This window comes from Apodemus sylvaticus, chromosome 22 (assembly GCF_947179515.1).
Source record: "Apodemus sylvaticus chromosome 22, mApoSyl1.1, whole genome shotgun sequence".
Classification (NCBI taxonomy): Eukaryota; Metazoa; Chordata; class Mammalia; order Rodentia; family Muridae; genus Apodemus; species Apodemus sylvaticus.
This window is the reverse complement of record NC_067493.1, coordinates 41429891-41456401: the sequence shown is the minus strand read 5'-3', so window position 1 is coordinate 41456401 and position 26511 is coordinate 41429891. Positions and strand designations below refer to the sequence as shown.

At 45.4% G+C, this 26511-nt stretch overlaps 1 protein-coding gene across 1 annotated transcript in view; it reads right to left on the bottom strand.

Moving 5' to 3' along the window:
• The window catches only part of Tmem132d (transmembrane protein 132D), a 637993-nt gene that overhangs the window by 66076 nt on the left and 545406 nt on the right, over positions 1-26511 (bottom strand). Inside the window, exon 5 of the mRNA XM_052168292.1 lies at positions 14081-14224. Within this exon, the coding sequence (XP_052024252.1) occupies positions 14081-14224 (144 nt within the window). The remainder of the gene's footprint in view (positions 1-14080; positions 14225-26511) is intronic.

Here is a 26511-nt window from a genome sequence, read left to right as displayed (position 1 = left end):
TTACCCCAAGTCATGTAGATGGGTCCAAGCTTGACCCACTAGAACTAGGTCATGCTATACACAGCAAGGTCATACTTCTCCTGACAGCTAAGTCTGAGGAAAGGCTCGTTCCCTGAAAAAAAAATCTCAGTTGAAGCTCTTGATGGTGTTTATGATATGATCATTCAACTCAAACTTGGGTTAGCTGGAGTTTGTGGGCCTTAGAGACAGGATCACATTCTTCTCTAGCTGGGCCTTCTTACCTACCCACAGGCCTGCTCTTGTTCTATCGAAGCTGCCCAAGATTGTGGATTGTCCTGATGCTCTTTGTATTCTGATGTTAATTCTGCTTCCTCAAGAGGGGTTGCTCCTGATGAGCAGCAGTCCATCACATACTCAGGGGATCTCATGTGAACCTTCTCCACAGTTTAACTGGTCAATAAAGATCAGAGCCCATGACTGGGAAGTGGAGGGGAAAGGTGGGGCTGGAGGTTTGAGAGTGGGGGCAGGTAAAGAGGCAGAAGGGCACAAAAGGGGGAGGAGAGAGGACAGAAGAGTAGGAAGAGAAAGCCATAATGGACCAGAACCACATGGCCAGAAAAAACAACCACAAGTAGCAAGGGGTCTTATAGCTGGGGAATAAGAATAGTGCTAGATCTGCCCAATCTAGGCTTACAGCTTATGATTACAAGAATTAGATTTTTTTTTTAATGGACTTGTTGGGGTTGGAAATTTCAGCAACAGAAACCTAGTTCATTCTCCTATTGTTTTCCTTTCTTAAGCTTTTATTGCTGTAAACAGACACCAGGATCAAGGCAACTCTTCTAAGGACAACCTTTAATTGGAACTGGCTTACAGATTCAGAGGTTCAGTCCATTATCATCAAGGCGGGAACATGGCAGCATCCAGGCAGGCATGGTACAGGAGAAGCTGAGAGTTTAAGATCTTCATAAAAGGCTGCTAGGAGAATACTGGCTTCCAGGCAGCTAGAATGAGGGCCTTAAAGTCCATGCCCACAGTGACACACCTACTCCAACAAGGCCACACCTTCTAATAGCGCCATTTCCTGGGCTGAGCATATACAAACCATCACACATGGAGAAGACAGAACATATGAGGGAGGCTTGCAGATCATTCTGTCTCTCCAAGAGAGCTCAGTTCTCCTGCTCTTTATGAACAGGGAATCATCTCTATAGACTTCTCATTCCTACTAACTTGGATAGGAAGACATAGCACAGTTTTAAACATCGGCCATCTATTCAGTTCTTCAACCTCTTATGTCATTTTCTGATGGCCACCTCTGGAATAGCTCTCTTTTTTATATGAAGGCTTGGGGAAAATCTACTTTATAGGAGGTGTTGGTATTAGGATCTCTGAACCCAGTGACATCATATCTAGGTGACAGTGTGACCTGCACACCTGTTGCCAAGGCAACAGCCACCATATTCCCAGAATCCACTTGGCTCATCCCCCAGCTTTATCTGTGCTCGCAGCCACATCATTATCCATATAAAAGGAAGACCCCCTCTGATCTGTCTCTATCTTCCCTACCTTCTCTTTTTGCCATCACCTTTGCCCTTCTCTCCTTCAATAAACCTCACGTGGAACTGTTTGGCCTGGTGTGGTCTTTCAGCTGCACGAAGAACACACAAGAGGTGTTCTGGGCATCTTTTCACTGGAACAAGGGGAGAATGACACAGTCTGTGAAAAGCCATATAATGCTGTCCTCTGTGTGACAGCCATCAGAGTTTGCCTTCAGTGCCCTCTCTCTCCTTGTGTTTCTTAGCTAAGATCCCTTTCCTAAGAAATGTGGAGAGCAGCACACATAGCAGGAGGCCCAGAAATCTGTACAAAAAGGTGCTGGGAGGGTGGGAGGCAGGAGTCACCAGATCTATCAGGAAGTACAGTGAGGCTGCACAGAAGGCAAAGGAAGTGATGTCAGAGAGGCCAGGAAAGGGTATGGGGGACAGGGTGAGCCCTAGGGGTACTTACAAGCCATTTGCCTTTACTTATTAATATTATATTTTACCTTTAGGGAATTGGAAAGCCACACAAGTAGAGAACTAATATGACCCATGCTTTAATTAATTATTTAAAAATTAAAAAATTTAATTAAAAATTTAAAAAATAATTAATTATTTTAAAATGTGCGCATACATGTGCATGTGTGTATATGCATACATGTGAAAGTTGGTCAGAGGACAGCTTTCAGGAGTCAGTCCTGTCATTTTGCCATATAAGACCCAGGGATCGAACTCAGATCATCAGGCTTGACAGCAAGTACCTTTACCCATCTAGCCCTCTCATCACCCCTTGGCCCATGTTTTTAAATGCTTCTACGGAGTCCTAGGTTGAGAACAGCTTTTGGGGCAGTGTGACCAATCAAAAGATGCTGTGCCAGAGGGAAGGCTCATGGAAAATTCATGTGTCCATTTCACCTTGGCCACATATACCCTAGTTGTAAATAATTAAACCTAGAAAGAATTTGTGCAGACAGTTTTGTAATTAAGAACATTGCTAAAAGGCATGCTCTCACCTAGGAGTAATTTCACAAGCAATCGAAGCAACTAACATTCGTTTTCCAATATGAGGCAAAATCTAAATTTGTCATGACAATCATATCCATGCTAAAATGGAAAAAATAAGAAAAAGGACGTACAAAAGGACGTGAGTTTAGTCATCACACCCTGGTTACTGTTCTCTATAAATGACAGGGCTAGAATTTCTTTTGTTTATTTTTGTGTGTATGTGTAGGGCTAGAATTTCTTTTATTTGTGTGTGTGTGTGTGAGTGTGTGTGTGTGTATGTGTGTGTGTGCATGAGAGAGAGAGAGAGAGAGAGAGAGAGAGAAAGAGAGAGAGAGAGTGTGTGTGTGCGTGTGTGTGTGTTTGTGTGTTCATGTTTGTATGGAGAGGGGGTAAAGATAGATGCTCAGTGTCCTCCTCCACTGCTCTCCATTTTATTTCTTGAGACACAGTCTCTCACTGAACCTGAAGCTCACCTGGTCAGCTGGTCTGGCTGACCAGCAAGAGCCAGGGATCCTCCTGTATCCACTTTCTCAGCTCTAGGATTACAGGCCTGTTCCTCCAGGTAAAGTTTTTCCACATGGGTGTGCTAGGGGATTGAACTCAGGTCCTTGTGCTTGCTTGGTGAGTACTTTACCCACCAGGTCATCCCCCTAGCCCCTTTACCAGGATTTAAGTTTGGTTAATTCAATGTAGAGTCCCCATTGTTAAGCATATCTTCACCTTACCTGGTCACATGGAATACAGTGGGGTTGTATTTCATACGAGGGCACACTCTGGTTTGCTGCAGCCTCTACTGCTCCCTTTCATTTTATTACATGTAAATATCCACCTGCTTTTGGTGTTCTTTTAGCCCGATATACCTGACCTTAATATTCTCTGAAATCCTCATGATAAATTCTGTAGGGGAGGTGATGTGACTTCTTTCTAGGTCCCAGATGGCAGAAAGGTTTCATCTCCAAGGCTCATGGCTGTAACGGTGAGGACTGTCAAATCTGTGACTAAATACTCCACAGGCAGATACTTTATAAATCCACTCAACTGGTGATGTGTACCATCGATATGGAACCGGGAGGCATGCTGTGTGTGTAAAGTCTGTCTCTGTGGACAATGTTCTAAGCTGATTTAGAATGTAGGGAAAGGTTAGGCCCATTTATGACTTACTTTATCTCATTTTCTTTGCTTTCATATGACCCGAGAAGGTGAGATCTCTGATTGTCTTGATTTTGATTATTGAGGAGAAAAACATATTCTAGGAATTGAGGCAGTCTATCTTACATAGGAACAAACTCATTTCAACAAAGAAATTAGAGGGAATGATAACTATTTAACCTATTATGTTGGCTATCATCATCATCATCATCATCATCATCATCATCATCATTTTGTCAAGTTGATACAAGGTAGGTCATCTGGGAAAAAGAACTCAACTGACGAACCAACTCCATCAGAATGGCCTGTGGGGCTTTCTTTTGCTGTGGGAGGGCCCAGTTTACTGTGGGTGGTGCCACCCCTGGGCATGTGGCCCTGAGTTGTATTAGAAAGCAGGCTGAGCAAGCCATGGGTGTAAGCCATTAAGCCACATTTCTCCATGGTCTCTGGTTCAGTTCCTATCCTGACTTCCCTCCATGGACTATGTAGGTTGAATAACTCCACTTCTACTCAAGTTGCTTTTGGTCAGAACATTTTATCACAGCAGTAAAAACCTAACTGGGACACTCACTGGCCTGAGGTCTTACTGAGTGGACTGCAGTATCTGTGGAGGAGCTCTGTTTGGTGGGGAGTGGGGCCTCGGGCGTGCTGTGGAAATGAACCCCCACCCCAGGAGATAGCATTCCCTCAGAGTCCTAGAGTCAGGTTAGCAAATATTTACCATGGCGAATTGGGTCAAAATTTGGCTGAGGGGATATAGTTTCTACCATTGCTGCTGCTACCCAGCTTTCTCTAGTATTGGCCATGATTCAGGACAAACTTTTTAAGGATAGTGAAGACCGTACTTTAAATATGTCTCACACCATTTCTGTCATCACAGCACAAGAACAGCAGAGATGACAGTAAACTCGGGGCTGGATTATGTCCTTTTGCACTGCAGACGATCAAATATCTGACAAGAATCAATTTTAGCAACTGGAGGTTTATTCTGGATCGTGGTTTGAGGAGATAAATTCTGTTATGGGGCAGAAGGCATGGCTTCAGGAATGGAAAGCAACTGGTCACGTCGAGTCCAGAGTCTGGAAGCTGAGAGGGACCAGGAAATGGTACTGACCTGTATTTCATTTTGTTTTTTTCTTAGATACTGTTTACTGATGTATAAGTGTGTTTGTCTGTCTATGTAGGTAAGTCCACAGCATGCAGGTACTCTGGAGGTCACAAGAGAGTGTTAGATGCTGTAAAGCTGGGATTACAGGTGGTGATGAGCCTCCTGAGGTGCATGCTGGGAACTGAACTCTGGTCCTCTGCAAGACCTTGCCCATTGAGCCATTTTTCCAGGTTATGAAAACCTCAAAGTCTGACCTATTAGCCCATTTACCCCAGCGAGGCTCCACCTTTGAAAGGTCCCATAGCCTTCCAGGTCAGTGTACTATCTGTGAGACCAGATGTTCAATGACATGACCCTACAGGGTAAAGTTCATAATAAATCCACAATAAATTATGCCAATTTTGTTCCTTGGAAGACATGGTTTTCCAATGCCCAGCTTATGAATGGGGACCGTGAAAGTAACATCATTTCTGAGATGTAGAAACACCCTTCTGAGCCTCAGTTTCCCTATCGGAAACATAAGAACCATTGCCTGGTTTATAAGTGGGGACCATGACAGTATGCTCATCTCTGAGATGTATTAACACCCATCTAAGCTCCAGTTTCCTTATAGGAAATATAAGAACAAAAACAACTATTTCTCAGTGTGGTTGTGAGGATAACACAGGAGATGCTTATGGACTATAAAGTAACTTCCCAGCAATTAAACAACCACTATGTCTGTTTTCATTATTTTATTGGCATCTTTGCCTCCCTTTATTCACCACAAGATCTGGGTCAAATGGCCAACCAGCAGTTCTGCAATTGCACATGAAATTTAGAAACCAATTGACAGGTAGGTATAGAGAAAGCAAATTCTCAAATGGGTCACAATATGGAGAGAAATGTGTTCTTCCCATTGAGTGATTAGAACAATCCAGTGTTACTAGGTCACTCCTGAAAACTGTATCTCCATTTAGTGTCCTCATGGGATGCCAGGATTCAGGTGCGAACAGAATACAGCTATGTGCAAACTTGCATGACATAGCTCATATCCCCCTCCTAACCCTCCACTTACTGTACCTGCTGAGTCTCTCTTGAGTGGGAGAGAGACAAGATTGGTGGACTCCTGTGTCCAGTGGGTGATCCTCCCTACTGGTTGCCACAGGTTGCATCGCAGTGCTGGGGGTTTATTTAAAAATGGCCACCCCTTATGGGTGGTGATATAGTTCCCTGTGCTGCAAACATAAGCATTTTTATTTGTTCTCTAGCACCTATGTAAATATATATATAGTGGCCTATACTTGCCACAGAGAAGTGAGGACAGGCGGGTCTTTGGATCTCACTGGCTAGCTTGCCTACCACCTTTGTAAGATCTGAGTCCTAATGAGAGCCTCTGCCTCAAGAAACAAGGCACGACACATGACATTGACCTCTGGCCTTCACACAGTTTTGTACAGGTGTACTCCTGTGCTTGGAAACACACACACATACACACACACACACACACACACAAATATACGAAGTTCCCAAAGAATTAATAAATGCTCTTTCCCTAAATGGATGGAAGTCCATCTACAAGGATGTCAGACAAATTCATCACTCCCGGAAGACTTTGAGAGACACTCATCTTCTGCATCGATGTGCCGAGCATCACATTTGCATGCACATGTTGATTAGCCATCCCTCTGCCCTGTTTCCCTGTGTTCCTTGCTGTTGAAGACAGAGGAGGTCTTCAGAGGAGGCAGCAGGCACTCTCTGAGAGACACAAAACCCATACGCGGCCCTATCTCTGGTTGGAGAGTTAAGGAGGGACTGCAGTGGGGACAGAGGGGAGTACAGAGCCTTCTGACTGAGAAGAGACTAATGAACTCAGTCCCTCCTGGTGGCATCTCTGCGGCTGTGCAGATGATTGGAAGTCCAGTCGGATGTTTGAGAGAGAAAGCCATTCAGCAGACTGGTACCCCATGTTCTTCTTCTCCCCAGGAACAAGGATACTGCACAGACAAGCTGGCTCTTTGAACCCCAACTCCAAAGCACCTACTGAGGGTACTGAGCACTCTCCTGAAATCCCCACCTCTTTCTATTTCCGCAGGTGCTCAGTTGGCTTGTGTTAAATAACCTGCCCCAGTTCCCAGGTCCACAATTCTTACTTCACGGCAGCGGGTGGCCCTTGTTGGAAAAAGATGTCTGCATAGGCTTGCCTTGGGAGAGCATTACAGCTTTATTGCATAGTCTCCCACTGATGAACACCTCCAAGGAAAAACCAGAGTGGGCCTGATGATTCTGAGCTGTTCTGACATGACTGAGTCTGGACTGTGCCCAGCTGGGACTGCCAGGAGCTGGGCTCCCTTGGCTGGTAACAAGAGACATTAGTGAGCAGGCCCATCCATACTGGAAATGAATACTTGAACCTATGTTGGTGCAGGTTCTTATAGGAGGATGAGCTCCCGTCAGCTGGCTTCCCACACTCAGTTGCCTTACATGTTGCTTTCTAGACTCTGTTAAGATTCCTGTAGTCCCCAAATCCATCCCCCACCGAGCAACTACAGGGGGACTTTCTGATTATACTGCTTTACTTTGGGGACTACATTCAGAGATCTGCCCAGGGGACCCAACTCTAAATGTGTCATTGGGATGATGCAGTTTGGAACATGTGGTGTTTGCTAGAATCCCTAGGATGCCCTGATTTGCTAAAGGATAAGAGGTAACCTAAATACCAATAATCAGAACACACCCCAGGCCTTTATACAGAAATGTTCTGGAAGGCACACTTCTTCCTGTTGACTGTGAACTTGCTCAGAGGTACTGAGGAAGGTGGGAAGCTTTTGAAAGAATAGAAGTCAGAGCCTGTGAGATGGCTCAGCCACTAAAAGCTCTTGTCATTAACCCTGGCAACCAGAGTTTGATTCTTGGGATCCAAAATGTGGAAGGAGAGAACAGACTCCCTCAAGTTGCCTCCGACCTCCCTGCCTACATGCTATGAAAGAGGCACACCTCCATCCTAGGAAACCTGTACAGGTGGGAGAGTAGAGTAGAAGGAGGAAACATGAGACAGAGGGGGAAGAAGCAAGAGGGGAAGGGAGGCAGGGAGAAGGCATATCTGATAATATATCTCTACACTCACACTGGAATCCGCTTCATTAGCCCCAGATCTGACCCTTTCTATCACCTATAACAGTGATTCTTAGTCCATGGGTTGTGACCCCTTTGGGGGTTTATATATCAGACATTCTGCATATCAGATTATTACTATTTGTTTTTTTTATTTTATTTTATTTTATTTTTATTTTTTTTATTCGATATAATTTATTTACATTTCAAATGACTTCCCCTTTTCTAGCCCCCCCCCACTCCCCGAAAGTCCCGTAAGCCCCCTTCTCTTCCCCTGTCCTCCCTCCCACCCCTTCCCAGTTCCCCGTTCTGGTTTTGCCAAATACTGTTTCACTGAGTCTTTCCAGAACCAGGGACCACTCCTACTATTTGTAACAGTAGCAAAATTACATTTATGGAGTAACAACAAAAATGATTTTATCGTTGGGGGGGTGTCACCACAACATGAGGAGCTGTATTGAAAGGTCATTAGGAAGACTGAGAACCGGTGGTCTATGACATTGTCTGTATGTGTGTGTGTTGTGCTGTGTGTGCGTATATGTGTGTATGTGTGTGTGTGTGGTGTGTGGTGTGTGGTGTGTGTGTGTGTGTGTGTGAGAGAGAGAGAGAGAGAGAGAGAGAGAGAGAGAGAGAGGGGGGGGGGGAAGGAGAGAGAGAGAGAGAAGAAAAATTAGTTAACATGGGTGGGAGTTCCCATGGTTTCCGACCCCTGAGGGTCATATTGGATGTTATTGCTAATATCAGAGATACTTCTAGGAAATCCATGCTTTCTAAAACAATAAACCCCAGGCATCCTAGATGGCCATGTCCAGGGAGATAATGGGGTGATAACAGGAGCCCTGTGTGATTTACAAAGCACTAGGAGTCAGTTTGCCCGTGGTTTTCCCACTAGGAGGCTCTGAGGTGCTTGGAGGAGACACTGGAGCTTATCGGGTCTCTGGCTGAGGCTGGTAGGAAACTAACAAAGATAAAGCATCTGTGGCATCAAAGGGAGAAGGCGTGTCAACCCCAAAGTTTCCTAGAGCCTGAACAGGTGGGTTGATGCCTCTCCAAGGAACCCAAACAACACCAGAGCACCATGTGTTCCAGATGACTGTCACCATCTGTGATGTAGAGTGGCCCAGTAGCAGCTGGAGAGGTGAGGGAGACTGGAGCATTGCATTATGGGTCAGTCACAAAGACTGTTGGTGAATGTGAAACCGAACACAGAATTCGCCATCTTTTCTTGTGTCCTCTGCATCTCTGTGAGTGACTTAGGAGTCACTCCCAACAACAAAGGGATGGAAGCACCTTCCTTCTCTAGGCTCATCCCTGATTCTCAAGGCTGTATCTCACCTACTCGGATAGAGTAATCTGTCTATCTCTGAGCCAATGACTGGGCCAGGAGGACCCAGTGCTGGCTGGCCATTTGGGCTCACTGGTGATTGTTGCAGGCTGCAGATGCATAGTGTGTCCTGAGCATCTAAATGCTGTGTCTTCTCCTTGTAATACCTTTTGGTACCCTGTCTTGTTTGGCAGACTGGTTAATATTGACTGTGTGAGGTTGGTGAGGTGCAGGTAAAGATGCTTGTTCCCAAGCCTGATGACCTGAGTTCTTTCTTAGTAATGAATGGTAGAAGGAGAGAACTAACTTCTGCAAGTTGGCCACTGACACACACACACACACACACACACACACACACACACACACACACACACACACGTGTTCTCTCTCTCTCTCTCTCTCTCTCTCTCTCTCTCTCTCTCTCTCTCTCTCTCTCTCTCTCACACACACACACACACACACACACACCAAAAAAAAAAATACTGTTTGTCAACTTGGCAGGATCTAGATCAGACTAGAACTACCTAGTAGTGACATCTCTAAGCTTGCCCTTGAAGGGATTTCCAGCATGGGATAATTACAGTGAGAAGACTGACTTTGGATGTGTGTAGAACTACTCCATGATGCTGAGCCCTGGTACGCATCTTGCTGCTTTCTGACTGTTCATGCAATATGACCAGCTGTCTGTCACTCCTGTCATCAAGATTTCTTCACCATCATATATGGTACTTTTATGTCATAATATAAGCCCTTCCTTCTTCATGTCCCTTTGGTTAGGCGTTTTGCCACAGTCCTTAACATAGCATCCTTTCTGTCTTAGTTTAACCCTGGGGGGCTGCTCTGTGACTGCATTAACCGTCTCTTGTTTGTTATTTCAGGTAGCCAGACTGGAGGATGCACTGACTTAGAATTCATTGACTATGTGACAGTGGGGAAGCGATGCATACGTGATAGAAATATTAGTTTAAATGTTAATTTTGATTTTTTTCCCTTGGGCTGGTGGCATGTGACATGACACTCTGTGGATGCTGTGTGGCTGTGGCTTCCTGGTCAGCTGTCACAGGGTATATAACTCCTTTCCCACAGGGCACTGTTTAGTTGGTACATTTATAAGGTAGCCAATATTGCGTAAAATACTGAATACTTTCATAAGATAGTGCTTGTGTTCCAAGGTTATGCCTAACTACAGATTGATGTGAATGCTCCAGTAGACAGGGCAGGGTATGCTATGCTGGTCAGGTTAATGGTATTAAATATGTTTAACTCAAGATGTTCTTGACTTAATGATGGTGAGACAAATAAAATAAAGCCACTTCCCCAGGGATTCTTATTTAAGAGTAGTGTTTTGTTGAACATTGTCAAAGCATTGGTAATACCAGTGGTAGGTCCTCATGGTAAGAACCTTTTTAATGCTTATTTTTTCCTTTAAATAATCTAATTTATTTATTCCTTTTTATATAATTTATTTTAATACAATATTTATTTACATATATTAATTTGTATAATATATACATTAACATAGCATATAGCATATAGTATATAGTAGTATATACTATGTAGTATATTGTATATAAATCTATAAATAAATATTTAAATAAGTAGATTTTAATATAATTATATTTCCTATAAGTAGGCTAATAATAAGATGTTGGAGCCTGTGGTGATTTGGCTCCCTGACTGACAGCTGTCCGACCCCCTTCTTGGTGCCCTGGATGGCTTGCTTCAGCAGAGGACTGTCAACTGAGCCAAGTTTAGAGGCTAGTTTTCATGACAGCCAGGCTGCTTTGGTTACTTGAAGATGTCTTGAGGAAGCCACATGGTAACCCCAGCTGCTTGCTACCAAGGCACAACTCCAGCTCCAGGGGGTGCTGTTCCCAGCACAGCTGTTTAAGCAGCTTGAGCAAGTGCTTTCTTTGGTCCCAAGCTTCAGTTTAGGCTCAGTAGTCATTCCCACCCAGGCCAGAGGAGCACCAAAGGGAGCACTCTGTGATACCCAGCAGAAGGCCTGTGGATGGCACGTACCTCAGTTTCTTTTTGTTTATATAAGAAAATTGGGCTCACTCTTCCAGTCAGTTGGGAGATCCTGTTCCTGTGATGCCCCTGGTGCTGCAGCGTTAGGCTCAATCAAAGGCCTTTCTTAAGTGGTACTTTGTTGCCTGTTTTTCAGTCTTTAGCAGAGCAGAACAAGCCAGTCACACAAAGTGTAGAGGGTTAAGAGGTAGTAGGAGGGAAGGGGTGGTGATGACAGTAGCAACAGCATCAGCAACAGTCACAAGAGGTAGCTTCAGAGTTCCAGAGTGTCTGGGGCAGAAATGGTGGGAAGCAGAGGTAGTGGGGGCCACATGGAACGGCAGAAGTAGAGAGAAGGTGAAGGCGGGGAGGAGCCAAGGGTGAAGGAAGGTGGGAAGGCTGTGAAGCTGAGAAACAGCAGGCTCTGCTTGCCATGTAGTTTCCAGAGAACTGGCGAGCCTTATGGGGCAGGGGTGTCCAACACCTCCAGGTCCAGGAGCCACAGCATTACCTCTGCAGGAGCTGAGGGTCTTAGGGATTTGGGAATCGTGACATGAGCAGACAGCGTCTGCTGTTGCTGCTGCTGCTGCTGCTAATGCTGCTGCTGCTGCTGCTGCTGCTGCTAATGCTGCTGTTGTTGCTGCTCTGCAAGCTGAGGATTGTACCAGCTGTCAAACATGGATGGGTAAAGCCCAGAGTAATCAGCCTCCTAGCTGAGTCCTGACAGTTTGACTCTCTGGCTTCTAAAGCCTGGAGCAACAGGTCTGTGGCTCTCAGGACTTGGAGCTGTGAGCCTCTGCATCTGCCTTGGGCACTCAAGAGCCTAGAGCAGCCAGCACTGACACCCCATCTGACCCACTCATGATTTCTTGCTGAGAGTGTTATCCCAGCTGGCTGTTTGGAAGCAATGGGTTGTCACGAGGTAGCTGTAGGAACCCTGGAGGAGCAGCAGTGCGTCATTCACCTATTGGCCTCGCAAGGATGTGTGGACCATTCGTGGTGTGTCAGGTTTTGTACGTGATGGGATCATAACAAGGATCAGAATGAACTGGAGCATCTTCCCTTGGAGGTGATATTCTGATAAGGGAGTCACACAATAAACACAGTAGGATATACACATGCACGAATAACTAATTATGACTTGTAGTATATAGGTACACATTTCATTATGTATTTATATATGAAAAAAATGGAAGCAGGTAGGAAAGGCAGTGCTGGGTATCCATGATGATTTCACAAATGCTAAGCAGTAAAGGACTCTGTGGGAAGCTATGAAAGGGCTCACACACATAGTCATCTAGGGGAGAGATAGATATAGAGGTGGCTAAAGGGGTTCTTAGCCACAAACAAACACAGGGACTCTGGGTAGCTGGAATAATGGATAGCAAGTGTACCTAACCAGACTGAGGTGGTGAGGTGTGCATCCTGGGGAGTCTGGGCTAGAAAGGAGGCTAGGGAATGGTCCTCAGTATTTCAGCAACACTGTTGGGTTGTCTCTGACCATCTAAGCTGCTGGATTGAAATAGAGGTGGTGTAGGGATGTGGGCATGAGAAAGTATGGGACTGAAAAGGAGAAAGTCATTCCTTGATCTAGAATCCAGTGTCCTGGACCAGGATGGGACCCATCCCAGAGAAGAGGTATTGACTGTGAATGTGTGGAAAGGAATCCCCAGGAAGGTTTGTAGAAGACTGGATGTGAGAGCCAGAAAGAGAGAAATCAAAGAGGAGTCAGACATTGGCCAGAGACACTGAAGGATTGGCTGTGTGTTATAAAGAAGATTCTGGAAGAAGTAGGTTGGAGTGGCTGGCATATAATGTAAAGTACCACAACCCTGTGACATTGCCCTGAAGATCCATCTTCCCTCAGCGCTGGGTAAGTGTGCCTCCTGGTGGTCCTGGCATCCTGAGCAGAAACTAGGCCCGAGCAAAGATTCTATTTGTGTTTACTGATTGCTTTCCAGGTCACTAGAGATGCTCGTTCAGTGGAAGTTCCCTTCTGAGCAGGTGGGCTACAGTGACCCCTGTCCAGAAGCCCTGGGGTGTTATGTGCTATTCTTTCTGGATTCAGTAAGAAGGAAGTCCCAGGAAGGTCTAGAAACTTTGCCATCCTTGTTCACCCTTAGGATGTGATGAGACATCTGTCAGCACGGCTCTGACCATGGAGTTGGTCATGGCAACTATAAAAATCCACTCCATCCTGCTGTCTGGAACCTTGCTGAGAGATTCCTGCTACAGCCAGACTGGAGTCCTTGCCCCCAGGCTTCTCCCAGCATGCTTTTGTCTCGGATCATTTTTTTGCTTTCAATTTAAAAAGAGAAAGAAGAGCTTGGGAGGAAGAATAGAGTCAGGGAATGGAACAAAGGGATGGGCATGGTGTGTGATGTCCCTTGCTCTTGTACAATCGTGTGGGAGGGCCAGGGGTTGGGAGTCAACTCCTCTCTCCAGTGACTGGTTTTGTAAATCAAAGTTGGTTGTAATCATAAACTTTATGCCTTTATCGATTTTACACCAGCCATCTGGTTGTAAATGCATCATGAACCATGGCTGCATGTATACCAGTCCAGGTCCTGACTCTCCTTTCTATATCTTTACAGCCCAAGTGGGTGGAAAGAAGCCTCCATTATCAGTCTTGGGTGGGGAGAGTGTATATGGTCCCCACATCCCTCTGCCACCTCCCAGAGTCTAGGGGAAAAAAACCCCATGTTCATGACAAAGGCACAGAAGAAATGTCTCACAGCCCAGGTATAGGTAATAGCAGTTGGCTTTGGGCTGGGAGACACTACTGACTTAAATTGCAGGCAAACCAGGATGGGAGGAACCCTGCAGAGCATAAACACCCATGCCCATGTAACTATGGGTTTCCAAATGGATGAGGAACTATCCACTTGCCTTAACCACATCTTCGTCTGATGACCTGCACTCCACAGAGTCCGACAGACCTTGTACTGTGCCATCTTCCTGTACAGAGATCACCTTCACAGGGACAGCCACTGTCTTTCCGGTGAGGATGGCTGTGTTCAGAATCTCTGCCTCCTGGAAGAACAAACGTATGTCCGTTAGCTGACCCCAAATGACCTGCCACCATAATATGAGGATGTCTCTCCCTGCCTCCCTGAAAAAGGCCTGGGTTTCACCTGGGCACAAGAATCCAAATGTTGGTAACAGCTTCCAGGAGGCCATTTCTGTCAACACCTGGATTTTGTAGGGAGGATGGGATGGGGATACCTAGCACCCTCGTAAGAGCCCTGCAAGTACTGACCCTGCAACCTTCATATCACCAGACAAGACAGGCAACATTCCTATTCCTTAGATAGCACAGGGAGGTTTTCTCATTCACCCAAGGTCACAAAGCTAGGTGTAAATGAAGGTGAGACTCAGACAGGGAATTTCAGCTTCTGAATCTTTGCATTAGTGACCTAAATAGTTCTATCCTTGCATACAGTGCTTCCAATTTGTAAGAGCATAGATTGGCGATGCCAGAGAGAAGATGGGAATGGCCGTGCCTGCTTCTTTCTGCTCTCCTTTTACTTACTTTTGACTTTCTAGGCTTCTCCTGGGTTCTAGCCTCTGAATGCTATTGCAGCTGAAATCACACATCCATAGCCACTCCAATGCAGCATGTGCATGCCTAAAACTAACTCACTCACTCCTACGCACTCACACAACCACACATTTTTGCCATGGAACTTTTCCTTTAGGAGAAGATGGGACAAGAGGTTTATCCTTAGATCACCATCTGCCCTAGTTGCAGGGTGTAGTGAAAGTGAATAGGACCTGGGCTGCAAACTAGACTGGCTATCCTAATCATGATGGAAGGTGCTATGCAGGTGGTGAAACTTCAGGGATGAATCTGACAGGGTAGAGGGGAACGCATAAAAGATAAACACACAGACACAGGATAAAGCTGGAATCAGGGGACCTGAGCTCTCTGATGGACAAGTCACAGCCCCTTGTTTATAATATTCATGTCTTAGTCAGGGTTTCTATTCCTGCATAAGCATCACGACCAAGAAGCAAGTTGGGAAGTTTATTCAGCTTACACATCCACACTGCTGTTCATCACCAAAGGAAGTTAGGACTGGAACTCAAGCAGGTCAGGAAGCAGGAGCCGTGGAGAGATGTTCCTTACTGGCTTGCTTCCCCTGGCTTGCTCAGCTTGCTTTCTTATAGAACCCAAGAATACCAGCCCAAGGATGGCACCACCCACAATGAATGGGCTAGGTCCACCCCCCTTGATCACTAATTGAGAAAATGCCTTATAGCTGGATCTCATGGAGACAGCTAAGTCCCCAAGGATGTCCTTCTTTCTCTGTGATAACTCTGGCATGTGTCAAATTGACACATAAAACCAGCCAGTACAATTCATAATACATATATTTATATAAAGTTGAACAGAGAGGTGGGGTTATTGCATACTGGTAAACAAAGGGCCAGGTCATTATAGACAGGGGAATAGCAAGAGGCAGGTTTAGTAATCTCAGAAGGATCCATTTCTCTAGGGGAGGAATCTTCAGGCTATAACTACTGTGGGGAAGCACACATTGCCCACACTGCATATACTACCAACATCTGCACATGGACCAGAAGAATTTGCAATTCCCTTGAGTCTCATCCCTGGGTGGCTTTGCCATTTTCCCAGGCATCAGAGGCCCTGAAGTCCTTGACATAGCCTTGCTCATATAAACAACACACATTCATTCAGGATTTAGCTTGCTTCCAACACACCACACACACATGGCTGGAAGCTGGGTGACTCCCGAGGTGAGGCAATACAAGGCAATGTGGGGTCCATCCAGCTTTTTCTCAGGGATACTTACTCTTAGGACTTAGCTGCCATGACACGAGGAACCCTGCATTCTGCATAGCCAGAGCCTCCAAGCCCTGGCTTCCTGTTCCCCTTCTCTGACAGTGTCCCCATGAGGCCTTTCAACAACAAGTCCCATTGCATTCTGGGAAGTCAGTGCTTGCCCAGCCCTTCTTGACAGTGTCAGGAGACAGTTGGATGTGGGCAGGGCCTGTTGGGTATCACCTGACTCAGCCACCATTTTACTTTGACTTGCAGCCATTGGATTGGGGTGTCCTTGTTCTAAACACAAGCTCTGGGGACAATGGGGGTGAGACACCTTCCTTTGGGACTGAGCTTGTAAAATAGGCTTGTGAATCTGATATTTGTGTGGAATCTGGATTGGGTGAGTAGCGCATTAGAAAACAGAGTGGAGGATATCTCTAAGTGACATCACCACCTCCCTTATGACAACCCTGCTTCTTACATAAGACACACTTCTTCCCTACCTCATGGATCCCCACAGCATGTCAGCTCCATTGGCTGAGTCTTAGCCTCAGCTGACATACACCCTTTTCATCCTAAAAGACAAGACTCCACTTTGGAACATTCCTGAACTCAAAGCCAATGCACAGCCCTCCCCCACATGCTTTTAAACACACTTTAAAATTTTTATTCTGTGTATTGTGTGTGCACATTAGTACAGTTGTATGACATGTGCGCTTCTCTATCTCTCTCTCTCTCTGTGAGAGAGAGAGAGATAGAGAGAGAAAGAGAGAGAAACTATGTGTGGAGTGGGCACATATGTCATATACACATGTGGAGGTCAGAGGGTAACTTTTAAGAATCTACTTCTCTATTTGTATAATGTGGAACCTAGGAGTCAAACTCTAATTGTCAGGCTTAGCTGTCAGCCCTTTCTACAATGAACGACCTTGCTAGCTCCATCCTAGAGATGCTTCCTTTGGAGCTGCATGCATTACTATCAATTGGGAGAAATGATAGCTGTCTCCCCGACTCCATTTTGCTGGCAAAATGGTGATCAGGGCTTCTGTCAACCTCCTTTCCTTGGTGAAGGAGGTTTCTGTTTGCAGTGCGTACCAGTCAACACAAGCGATGCAGAACTGTTCAGAGTGCTGGGAATGGGAGACTGTGAATGTCAGCCCTAAATGGGACATCAATATCAATTCCCAAGGCTCTGGGAATATTGGGAAGAGAAGATGGAAGAATGCAAGAGCAAGAGGATGCAGAGAAGAGCTTTGGAACTCCGTCCTCTGGCCAAGACATGGCTGATGAACACATCAACACTCCCTCTCGGGAACCAAGTAAGGTTACCTGCACAAGATCAAGCCAGACGACATTCCAGCATGAACAGGGAAGGGGACCACGAGGCCCCATTCCTAGCTGAGGAATTATTTGTAGTTGGTGAGGCCTAGGGGAGAGGGAGCCATTTTTCATCAGGAGTGTGGCCACTGGTAGTGTCCCATATTCGTGAACACACAAACAGCCTTCATTGGACACAGAGGGTTATTTTTTTAAAGGTGGGTGGGGACCTACTGGGGGAGGAGAGGAATTGGGGTGGGGCTGGGTATGATCAAGATACATTTTGTACATATATGAAATTATCAACGGGTTTATTGTGGCACAAGGTGGAAGAATCAGGTTCCAGGCAACCTTCCAGGATCGCCTGAGTGGCTGTGTGGAGAGGAGCTTCCTGCTGACCTCGGACAACAGGAGGACAAGTAAGCAGGTTTTTCTTGTCCTATTGCAGTGTGATTTGGAAGTGACTTGTGACTGCCATATAAGTTGATCTATGCTGACTGATGTAATACTTGACCTCAGAATTTGCTCCATGCAGAGCTTGATGACCGACTGTCCTAGGTTCTTGGACACTTCCCCAGATTCTAAGTCATTTTGGTGACCCAGCATTCCCTGTGGGATGTTTTTACCCAGGTGTGGTTGATTTCTTAAAGCTTTCCATTTCCCATCAAAGACTGATAACCTCCCAAGTTCGGTGATCAGTCACTACTTTGTCCTTGCGTTTTGTTTGCTTTCTGAAGCTCTTACCATCCTAGACTCACACACCACCAGAAAAGAAAACCCAGCAAACATTGTCAGGGTGATGAGTTGGGAGCTTTTCATGGATACCACATTAAATGCAAGAGAGTTATTAGATGACCACAGAGATAGAGTAGATCTAATTAGCAATAAGACTGCAGGGCCATAAATAAGCCTCGTGCCTCTTCTTGCCAGCGGGGAACATCACTCAGTCTGATGCCTGGGACACATACAGATTCACAAACCGCTCTCTGCTCTATTGAGTGTATGGGTGCCTAGGTTTCGTGGCAGTAGCCTAACACAGAGAATCCTACACCTTAGCAGTCACCCTGAAATGAGACCATTGCTCTACTTAATGGGAAGCAATAGTCGTTTGAAAAGCAATGCAGCCTGTCATTTAGGTTGGCTTCTCTGTGCCACCAAAGCACACCTGCCTATATTCTTTTCCCTTTTTATTAATGTGAATTTAACTGTTTTATCAAAGTTGCACATGTTCACTGTTAAAAATATCACACCTACTCAATACTTCATGAAAAGACATTCTACGCGCACTCCCTTCCTACGCCCATTTCTGTGCCTTCAATAGCAACTCTCCTGCCCATGTTATGAACATTCTTCTATGTATTGAAACAGTGCACTATATAACCTTGTCTCAGTGGAATGGTTTTTAGATTCAGGCCACCATTCTAGTTTCATTGTTGTTGCTGTAATAAAATGCTCTGTGAAAAGAAACCTAGAAGTGAAAGGGTTCATTTTAGCTCACAATTTCTGGTTATAGTCCATCATAGTCCATCTTAAGAGAGATGTTTACAACACATCTACAGTCAAATGCAGGGAAAGAATACATGCATGCTTAGTGAGTGCTCAAACCTAGACCCAGACATAGGGAGTAGTACTGCCCATAGTGGGCTGGGTCTTCTCACCTTAATCAACTCAATTAGGAAAAATCGACCCTACCCAGACATACAGACATACAAAGCAACTTCATCTAAATAGTCCTTTATTCAGGGACTGGGTGGTTGTGTCAAGTTGCTATTTGGAATTAATCATTACCAAGTGGTGGTTTGGTACATGAGATGTCTCTATCATTCGGTTCTCTCTCCTTAGTCACCTTACATATTCTTGGTTGGGTCTCTTTACTGGATAAACCTAGTATCTCAAGGACACTGTTTTAATCAGGTATTGAGAAGATCAGATAGAGATGGAGTCTATAAATTTCAACTTGGAGATGGTCATGGCCTGGATGGTTGCGGTTGGTGACAATGTTCTAGATACTTGAAACTTGCCAATGGAATCAGGCATAAAGTCTTCATTCCGATAACAATATCAAGCAAACCATGTGAGCTGTTGGCTCTACTATCTACTCCGGTGATGACAATCATTTCAGAATGTAACCATAACACCATCCTGTACATTGTAGAGCATTTTCTTCTCAATTAGAAGTTAGTAAAGCTAGGGGGAAATGAGGTGGTGTATTGACTCCTGAGTTCTTTGGATTTGCCATGGGAAGGTTGAGTCTAGCTTTTCTCCCTTAATGCACCTGGCTACAGGGACACGTGGTTGGAGTCTAGGAAGCTGGGTGACTCCTGAGGTCAGGCAATACAAGGCAATGTGGGTTCCATCTGGTTTTTTCCCAGTTATACTTACTCTTGGGACTTAGATGCTATGCCAGGAGAAATCTTGAGTCACATGCAGAGGGATCTGCATGGCAGGCTCATCAGAAGCCCAACAGTAATCTACCAGATATGAGACCAATGAGGTCTCTGTAAGAAATTTGAACATAGTGGAGCATGTGTCCTTATTGCATGCTGGGGAATCCTCTGGGTATATGCCCAGGAGTGGTATAACAGGGTCCTCCCAGAAGTGTCATGCCCAGTTTTCTGAGGAACCACCAGACTGATTTCCAGAGTGACTGTACCAGCTTGCAATCCACCATCAGTGGAAGAGTGTTCCTCTTTCTTCACATCCTCACCAACACCTGCTGTCTCCTGAGTTTTTAATCTTAGCCATTCTGACTGGTGTGAAGTGAAATCTCAGGGTTGTTTTGATTTGCATTTCCCTAATGATTAATGATGTTGAACATTTCTTAAGGTGCTTCTCAGCCATTCAAAATTCTTCAGGTGAAAATTCTTTGTTTAGTTCTGTACCCCATTTTTAATAGTTTTTTTTTTTTTTTTTTTTTTGGCTCTCTGGAGTCTACTTTCTTGAGTTCTTTGTATATATTGGATATTAGCCCTCTGTCGGATGTAGGGTTGGTAAAGATCTTTTCCCAATTTATTGGTTGCCATTTTGTCCGATTCACAGTGTCCTTTGCCTTACAGAAACTTTGTAATTTTATGAGGTCCCATTTGTCAATTCTTGATCTTAGAGCATAAGCTATTGGTGTTCTGTTCAGGAACTTTTCCCCTGTGCCCATCTTCTTAAGGGTCTTCCCAAGTTTCTTTTCTCTTAGTTTCAGTGTGTCAGGTTTTATGTGGAGGTCCTTGATCCACTTGGAGTTGAGCTTAATACAAGGAGATAAGAATGGATCGATTTGCATTCTTCTGCATGCTGACCTCCAGTTGAACCAGCACCATTTGTTGAAAAGGCTATCTTTTTTCCACTGGATGGTTTTAGCTCCTTTGTCGAAGATCAAGTGACCATAGGTGTGTGGGTTTATTTCTTGGTCTTCAATTCTATTCCATTGATCTACCTCCCTGTCACTGTACCAATACCATACAGTTTTTAACACTATTGCTCTGTAGTACTGCTTGAGGTCTGGGATACTGATTCCTCCAGAAGTTCTTTTACTGTTGAGAATAGTTTTAGCTATCCTGGGTTTAGATGTCCCTCAGTGGAAGAATGGATACAGAAAATGTGGTATATTTACACAATGGAATACTATTCAGCAATTAAAAACAACGAATTCATGAAAGTTTTAGGCAAATGGTTGGAATTGGAAAATATCATCCTAAGTGAGGTAACCCAATCACAAAAGAATATACATGGAATGCAGTCACTGATAAGTGGATAATAGCCCAGAAGCTCTGAATACTCGAGACACAATTAACATATCAAATGATTCCCAAGAAGAAGGAAGGAGAGGGCTCTGGTCCTGGGAAGGCTTGATGCAACATTGTAGGGGATTACCAGGGCAGAAAAATGGGGAGGGGGTGATTGGGGAATGGGCAGAGGGAAGAGGGCTTATAGGACTTATGGGGAGGGGGGAACCGGGAAAGGGGCAACCATTTGGAATGTAAACAAAGAATATAGAAAAGAAAAAAAGAAAAAAAGAAATTTGAGCCACCACCTTGCTGTACCAGACAAGGGACCCTGGGCAGGAACTATCTAGCCATATTTAGGGCAGAAATGAAGATAGATGACCAGTGTGCTTGGTGAGCATGTCTGATGGCTCTCAAGGTCCCGTCCACCTTGAGAGATAAGAGTGCTTGGCCTGCCCCATGCTGACTCCCCAGCCTGAAGGACCCATCTATCCTGCTCCTGCTTCCTGTGTGACTTTGGCAAAAGAGTGGCAGCTTTGAGCCTCTGTTTCTTCATCTGTAGCATAAAGCTTGTAAACACTTCCAGTCACCAGGTCAAACTGAGGGTTCTGCATGTGATAGTCCTTAGAATATGATGGTTGGTGATACCCTAAAGCGTGCTGGTCTTTATTATTTTCGATTGCTCTACCGGATTTCTAGAGCTTTAGCCACACCTGCTCTCTGGGAGCAGGAATGGAGAGGAGAAACCATGGCTTGTTGTTTTATGAACAAAGGTCTAGTCAAGTAGCCTTGGCTGAGGTGAGGTGAGCTCTTGGGAGTGAGGTCTCCTCATTTCCAAAAGTCAAAGACGGTCCAGTGTAGTCTGTTGATGTGTCTGCACAGCTTCCGGGTTCCTACTATGCTCTTTCCTGAATGAATGCCTTTGTAAATCACTGACTCTCCGTGCCTTCCTCTCATCAGCCTGGGAATCAGGCTTCCAGACTGCATCCATTGGAACCGGGTGAATTCATGAGCTCAGCTCTTAAGAGTGATTGATGTTATTAACTTTTCAATAAGGTTAGTTATTATTAACTGTATCATAATGTATGCAACGACTTATAGGGATCCAGTATGTTCTTGGCAAAAGAAAAAGGCTAGAGAGATGAGATAGGGAAAGAAAAAATGCAGAGGAGGAGGAGGGAGAGGGAGTGATGGAACAGAGGAAGATACAATCTATCACAACATCCAGGGTGTGTATGTGTGGGGGACTCACGCTCAGTCAGGAGTTAGAGCAGGATAGGAATAGGACTTCCCTGACCTCTTGGTGGCTCTCAGCAGCCATGGTCACTACTCAGATAGATGCCAAGTTTAGGGTAAAAGCACACATCTTTCACACACAGTCCCCAAGCTATGGACTAGTTTCTCAACTGGGGACAGATAGAGTCTCATCAGCCATGAACAGCTGGAGGCTTTGAGCCCTGCAGGCTACATTGCATGGGTGCCCTGGGGTTTGTGTGAGTCAGTTTTGCTGTGTGTTACGGCGGCATCCTACACTCAAGTTGGAGACTGAACCCAGGCTCCCCAGTCACTCATGGGTACTTGAAGAGCTGCTTCAGTGTCCCAAGCATTTAGAGGTCTGAGGTGCAGATGGCTGAATGAAATGAAGATATTGCCTCCTGACCTCTTTTGTGCCCGTCAAATCTACAATAGGTTTTCCTCAGGAGGGTATAGTTGGATCATCTGCCTCAATTGCTTCCATTCCTGGCCCCTCTAGTGGGTTTCCAGAGCCTCAAGGTTCCAGCCTGAACATCTCAAAGGACTAGAACTCTCTCACACAGTTTGCCTGTGGCAGTGGCTGAACCAGGGATCCAACCGCACCCGGAGATAGAGGTGACCTTGCCACTTGGCAAGGAGACTCTCACACCCAACTCAAAGGGGACGGCTGTAGCTCCAGCCAGTTGTAACCTTTTAGACATGAGGATAGTTTGCTCATGTCTGGGTTTCCACAGAGGAGCTGAGAGTTCTATATGAAATCCTGACTTTGCTGTTTGGCCTGCCTTCTATGAAAACTGCAAGAAAACGCATGTACAGAGACTTGCACACCACAAGACTCTCCGTGGTAGACTACGTTCATGTCGGACAAAGGCAGGGGTGCTACTAACTCTTGCCTAGCTGTCTACCCTTAGCAGAGCAAGGCAGACAGTTCCCGTAGGACTCTCTGGGAATCCCCAACCAACATCATCAGCTCTCAGGAACTCCAGCCCCTTTATCCCAGCCTGCCTGGTAAGTCTCCCAGCACCACCATAACAAAAGTCTTGGTTTTGCATAACTAATTTCAAATCTTACTTAGCATCTAGTTTTGGAATTAAGCAGAGGAGTGGCAGCTGTTTAATTAACTCCTTAAGCTGATTAGACAGTCCTACTGAAATCCCTCTAGAAGGAATTTCTGACTTAGGGGAGAAACCAGGGGTACTATGTCACTGCCTTGGGCTGAGTTTAGAGAGCTTGCTAAACTGTTAGCTCATGCACTTCCGTGGTCCTTCAGGGTGTGGCCAAGCATGTGTTTTTTTATTTACTGTATTAGCTGCTACAAAAGAAGTAAAATGAAGGTAACAAAAAGAACTTTAGCTCTGCCAAGAAAGTTCATACTGAATAAAGCTATGGCCTTCCTCTTTCCCGGCCCTGCCCCTGCCCCGCCCCCACCCCGCCCCGCCCCACCCCATCCCCCCTCACTTGTTAGTTTGCAGTTTGAACCTGAGTGCTGCTTGTGTTAGGATTAGCCTCGTCCCACACAATGGGCATGCGCATTCCCTTTCACAAGGAAGACCAAATCAAGTTAACGAGTTTAAGCCTTTAAGCCAATTTCATCCTCAAGATTACAGTTGTATAAAGAGGAATCAGCAAGGAACCCGGAAGCCCAGTGCTTCTCTGACAGTATGGGCGAGGCTAAAGCTGGTTAGGTTTCCTGACTCTCCATAAATAACAGATTCCTTCTTTCTTATTCTTTAGTAGGTACCACGGAGTTCATGGCCCCAAAACCTGGTGAGAGGAATGAAGGGGTGGGTGGGAGGACAGGGGGAGAGAAGGGGGCATACGGGACTTTCGGGGAGTGGGGGGCTAGAAAAGGGGAAATCATTTGAAATGTAAATAAAAAATATATCGAATAAAAAAAATTAAAAAAAAAAAACAAAAAAACAAAAAAACCCTAACAACTGAAGAACAAAACAAAACAAAAAACACAGCAGTCAGGTGCAAGCTTGTAATTCCAGCGCTTGGGAGGTAGAGGCAGGAGGATCAGGAATTCAGGGCTATCTTTGGCTACAGAGGGATTCAAGATAAACCTGGGCTACCCGAGACCCTGTGTCTTCAAAACAAACACAGACCCCAATCCAGTCAAACGAGTAAATAGAAAAAGTAGTGCCCATCTGCCTGGAGGCCCCTAGGGGGTCGGTATAAATTTGACTTTCGAGTTGCGCTTCACCAAGGTAGTTTTTCCTGGTTTCCAATATGATACTCCTGAATTTGGGGTTCTGCCAATTTTAGCTCCAAAATGAAATATGGGGACAGTGATTTGATGCAGAATTCACATTCCATAGAGTTCACTCATCTAAAACAAATAGTTTCTTGGCTTTTAACCTATTCACAGAGCTGTGCAACATTGTCACAAATTTAAAATAATTTTTACCAAAACCCAAAGAAACGATCTTTTTTGTTATCCTCACATATCCCCACCTCCAGCCTCAAACCTCCCGTAATTCCTAGGCACGGATTTCTCCTTTCTAACTATGGCCTGTGAACGGACTCATACTGTGGATGGTCCAGTGTGTCTGGCTGGGTCCGTGTAGCCTGATGCTAACAATTTCCTCCCCACTGCAGCATGTATCTATTTTTTGCCCATCTGGACTCCACTGAGCTTTGAAATGTTGAGCAGAATGACTTCTGATGAACAAACTTAAGAGGTTTCCTCCCCTAAAATGCTGGCAAACTCAGCTTATAAAGAGCATATATTCTGTTGACTGACTATAGCCCATAGACATGTTTCCTTGACCCTTCAGACTGAATTCCTTTTCAATGGACCACTCTCTCAGTTTGCTTTCTGTTGCTATGATAGAACATCATGGTCAAAAGCAACCTGGGGAGGAAAGGGTTTATTTCAGCCTTCAGCACACATAATCTGCATAGTCTATCTGAAGAAGTCAGGGCAGGAACTCAAGCAAGGCAGGAACCTGGAGGCAGGAGCTGTTGCAGAAGCCATGGATGAGTGCTGCTTATTGACTTGCTTCCCATGGCCTGGTTAGCCTGTTTTCATATAGAACCCAGGACCACCTGCCCCAGGCCATAATGGGTTGGACCCTCCCATGTTGTCATCAGTCAAGGTAATAGTCTACTGACTGGCCCACAGGCCAGTCTGATGGAGGCAATCCCTCAACTGAGGTTCCCCCTTCCTGGATGACTGTAACTTATTGACAAAATCTAACTAGCAAAATTGCATGCTTGAAAACAGAGAAATAGGCAAACATGGAGACAGCCATGCTGATGATGTGCTGGGACTCAGAAAGCCAGCCTTTGACTCAGGTGGGAAAGCGGCTGCTCTCCGGGAGCCCCATCCTTTTTTACATGGAGAGACTCGAGATTTTCCAGGATGTCTTGAGTCTGGGATCCTGTCTTGGAAGCTTCTAGAGTAGTAAGTATCACATAAGACATGTACCAGGAAACAAACCATACCCAAACCCTATAGTGAAAGCTGAAGTCTGTAAGAAACACCAAAGATAAGAGAATAAGAACTCAGCTTACTATATGTCTTTCCATTTTAAACATTTTTTATTCCTTTGTGTGTATGTGGGGGGGGGGGGTGAGGAGAAGAAGGGAGAGGGAGGCAAAGGGGAGGAGGAGGGGAAGAGGAGGGGATGGTAGTGGAAGACGAAGTAGAAGGAGGGGGATGGAGGAAGAAGAGGGGAGGGGAAAAGGGGAGGAGGAGGGGAGGGGGGAGAAGGGGGGGAGAGGGGGGAGGAACGGGGAGGGGGAGGAAGAGAGCCAGGCAGGGGCATGTGAGTATGGTACCCTTGGAGGCCAGAAGAGGGCATCAGATCCCTGAGGGTAGAGTTATAGCGGTTTGTGAGCTGCCACGTGGCAGTGCTGGGAACTGAAAATTCTGGCCCGCCCTCTGTAAGAGCAACAAGCACTTTTACCTGCTGAACCACCTCTCCAGGCCGATCTTGTTTTTAAGCAGGCTGCGCTCCGTGTCAAAAGCAGTAAATGCAGTGACTCATAAGGAAACTAACAATATGACTAACTGCTGTTTAGCATGCTGACATAGATTACGGACTGACGGCTGTCGGTGTTGACAATGGTTCTTAAAGGAAGTTTCTACTTCACTCACAGCCTCCGAAGAGCAACGCTACAAAACATGGCAGGAGTACTTAATGTGTGTTGATAGGTCCTCCCCGATGGCGTGAAGTCTTACTCTTTGAAGCCAGGAGGAAGCTCTGCCCGCAGCCTTTAACCAAGCAGAGCTCTCA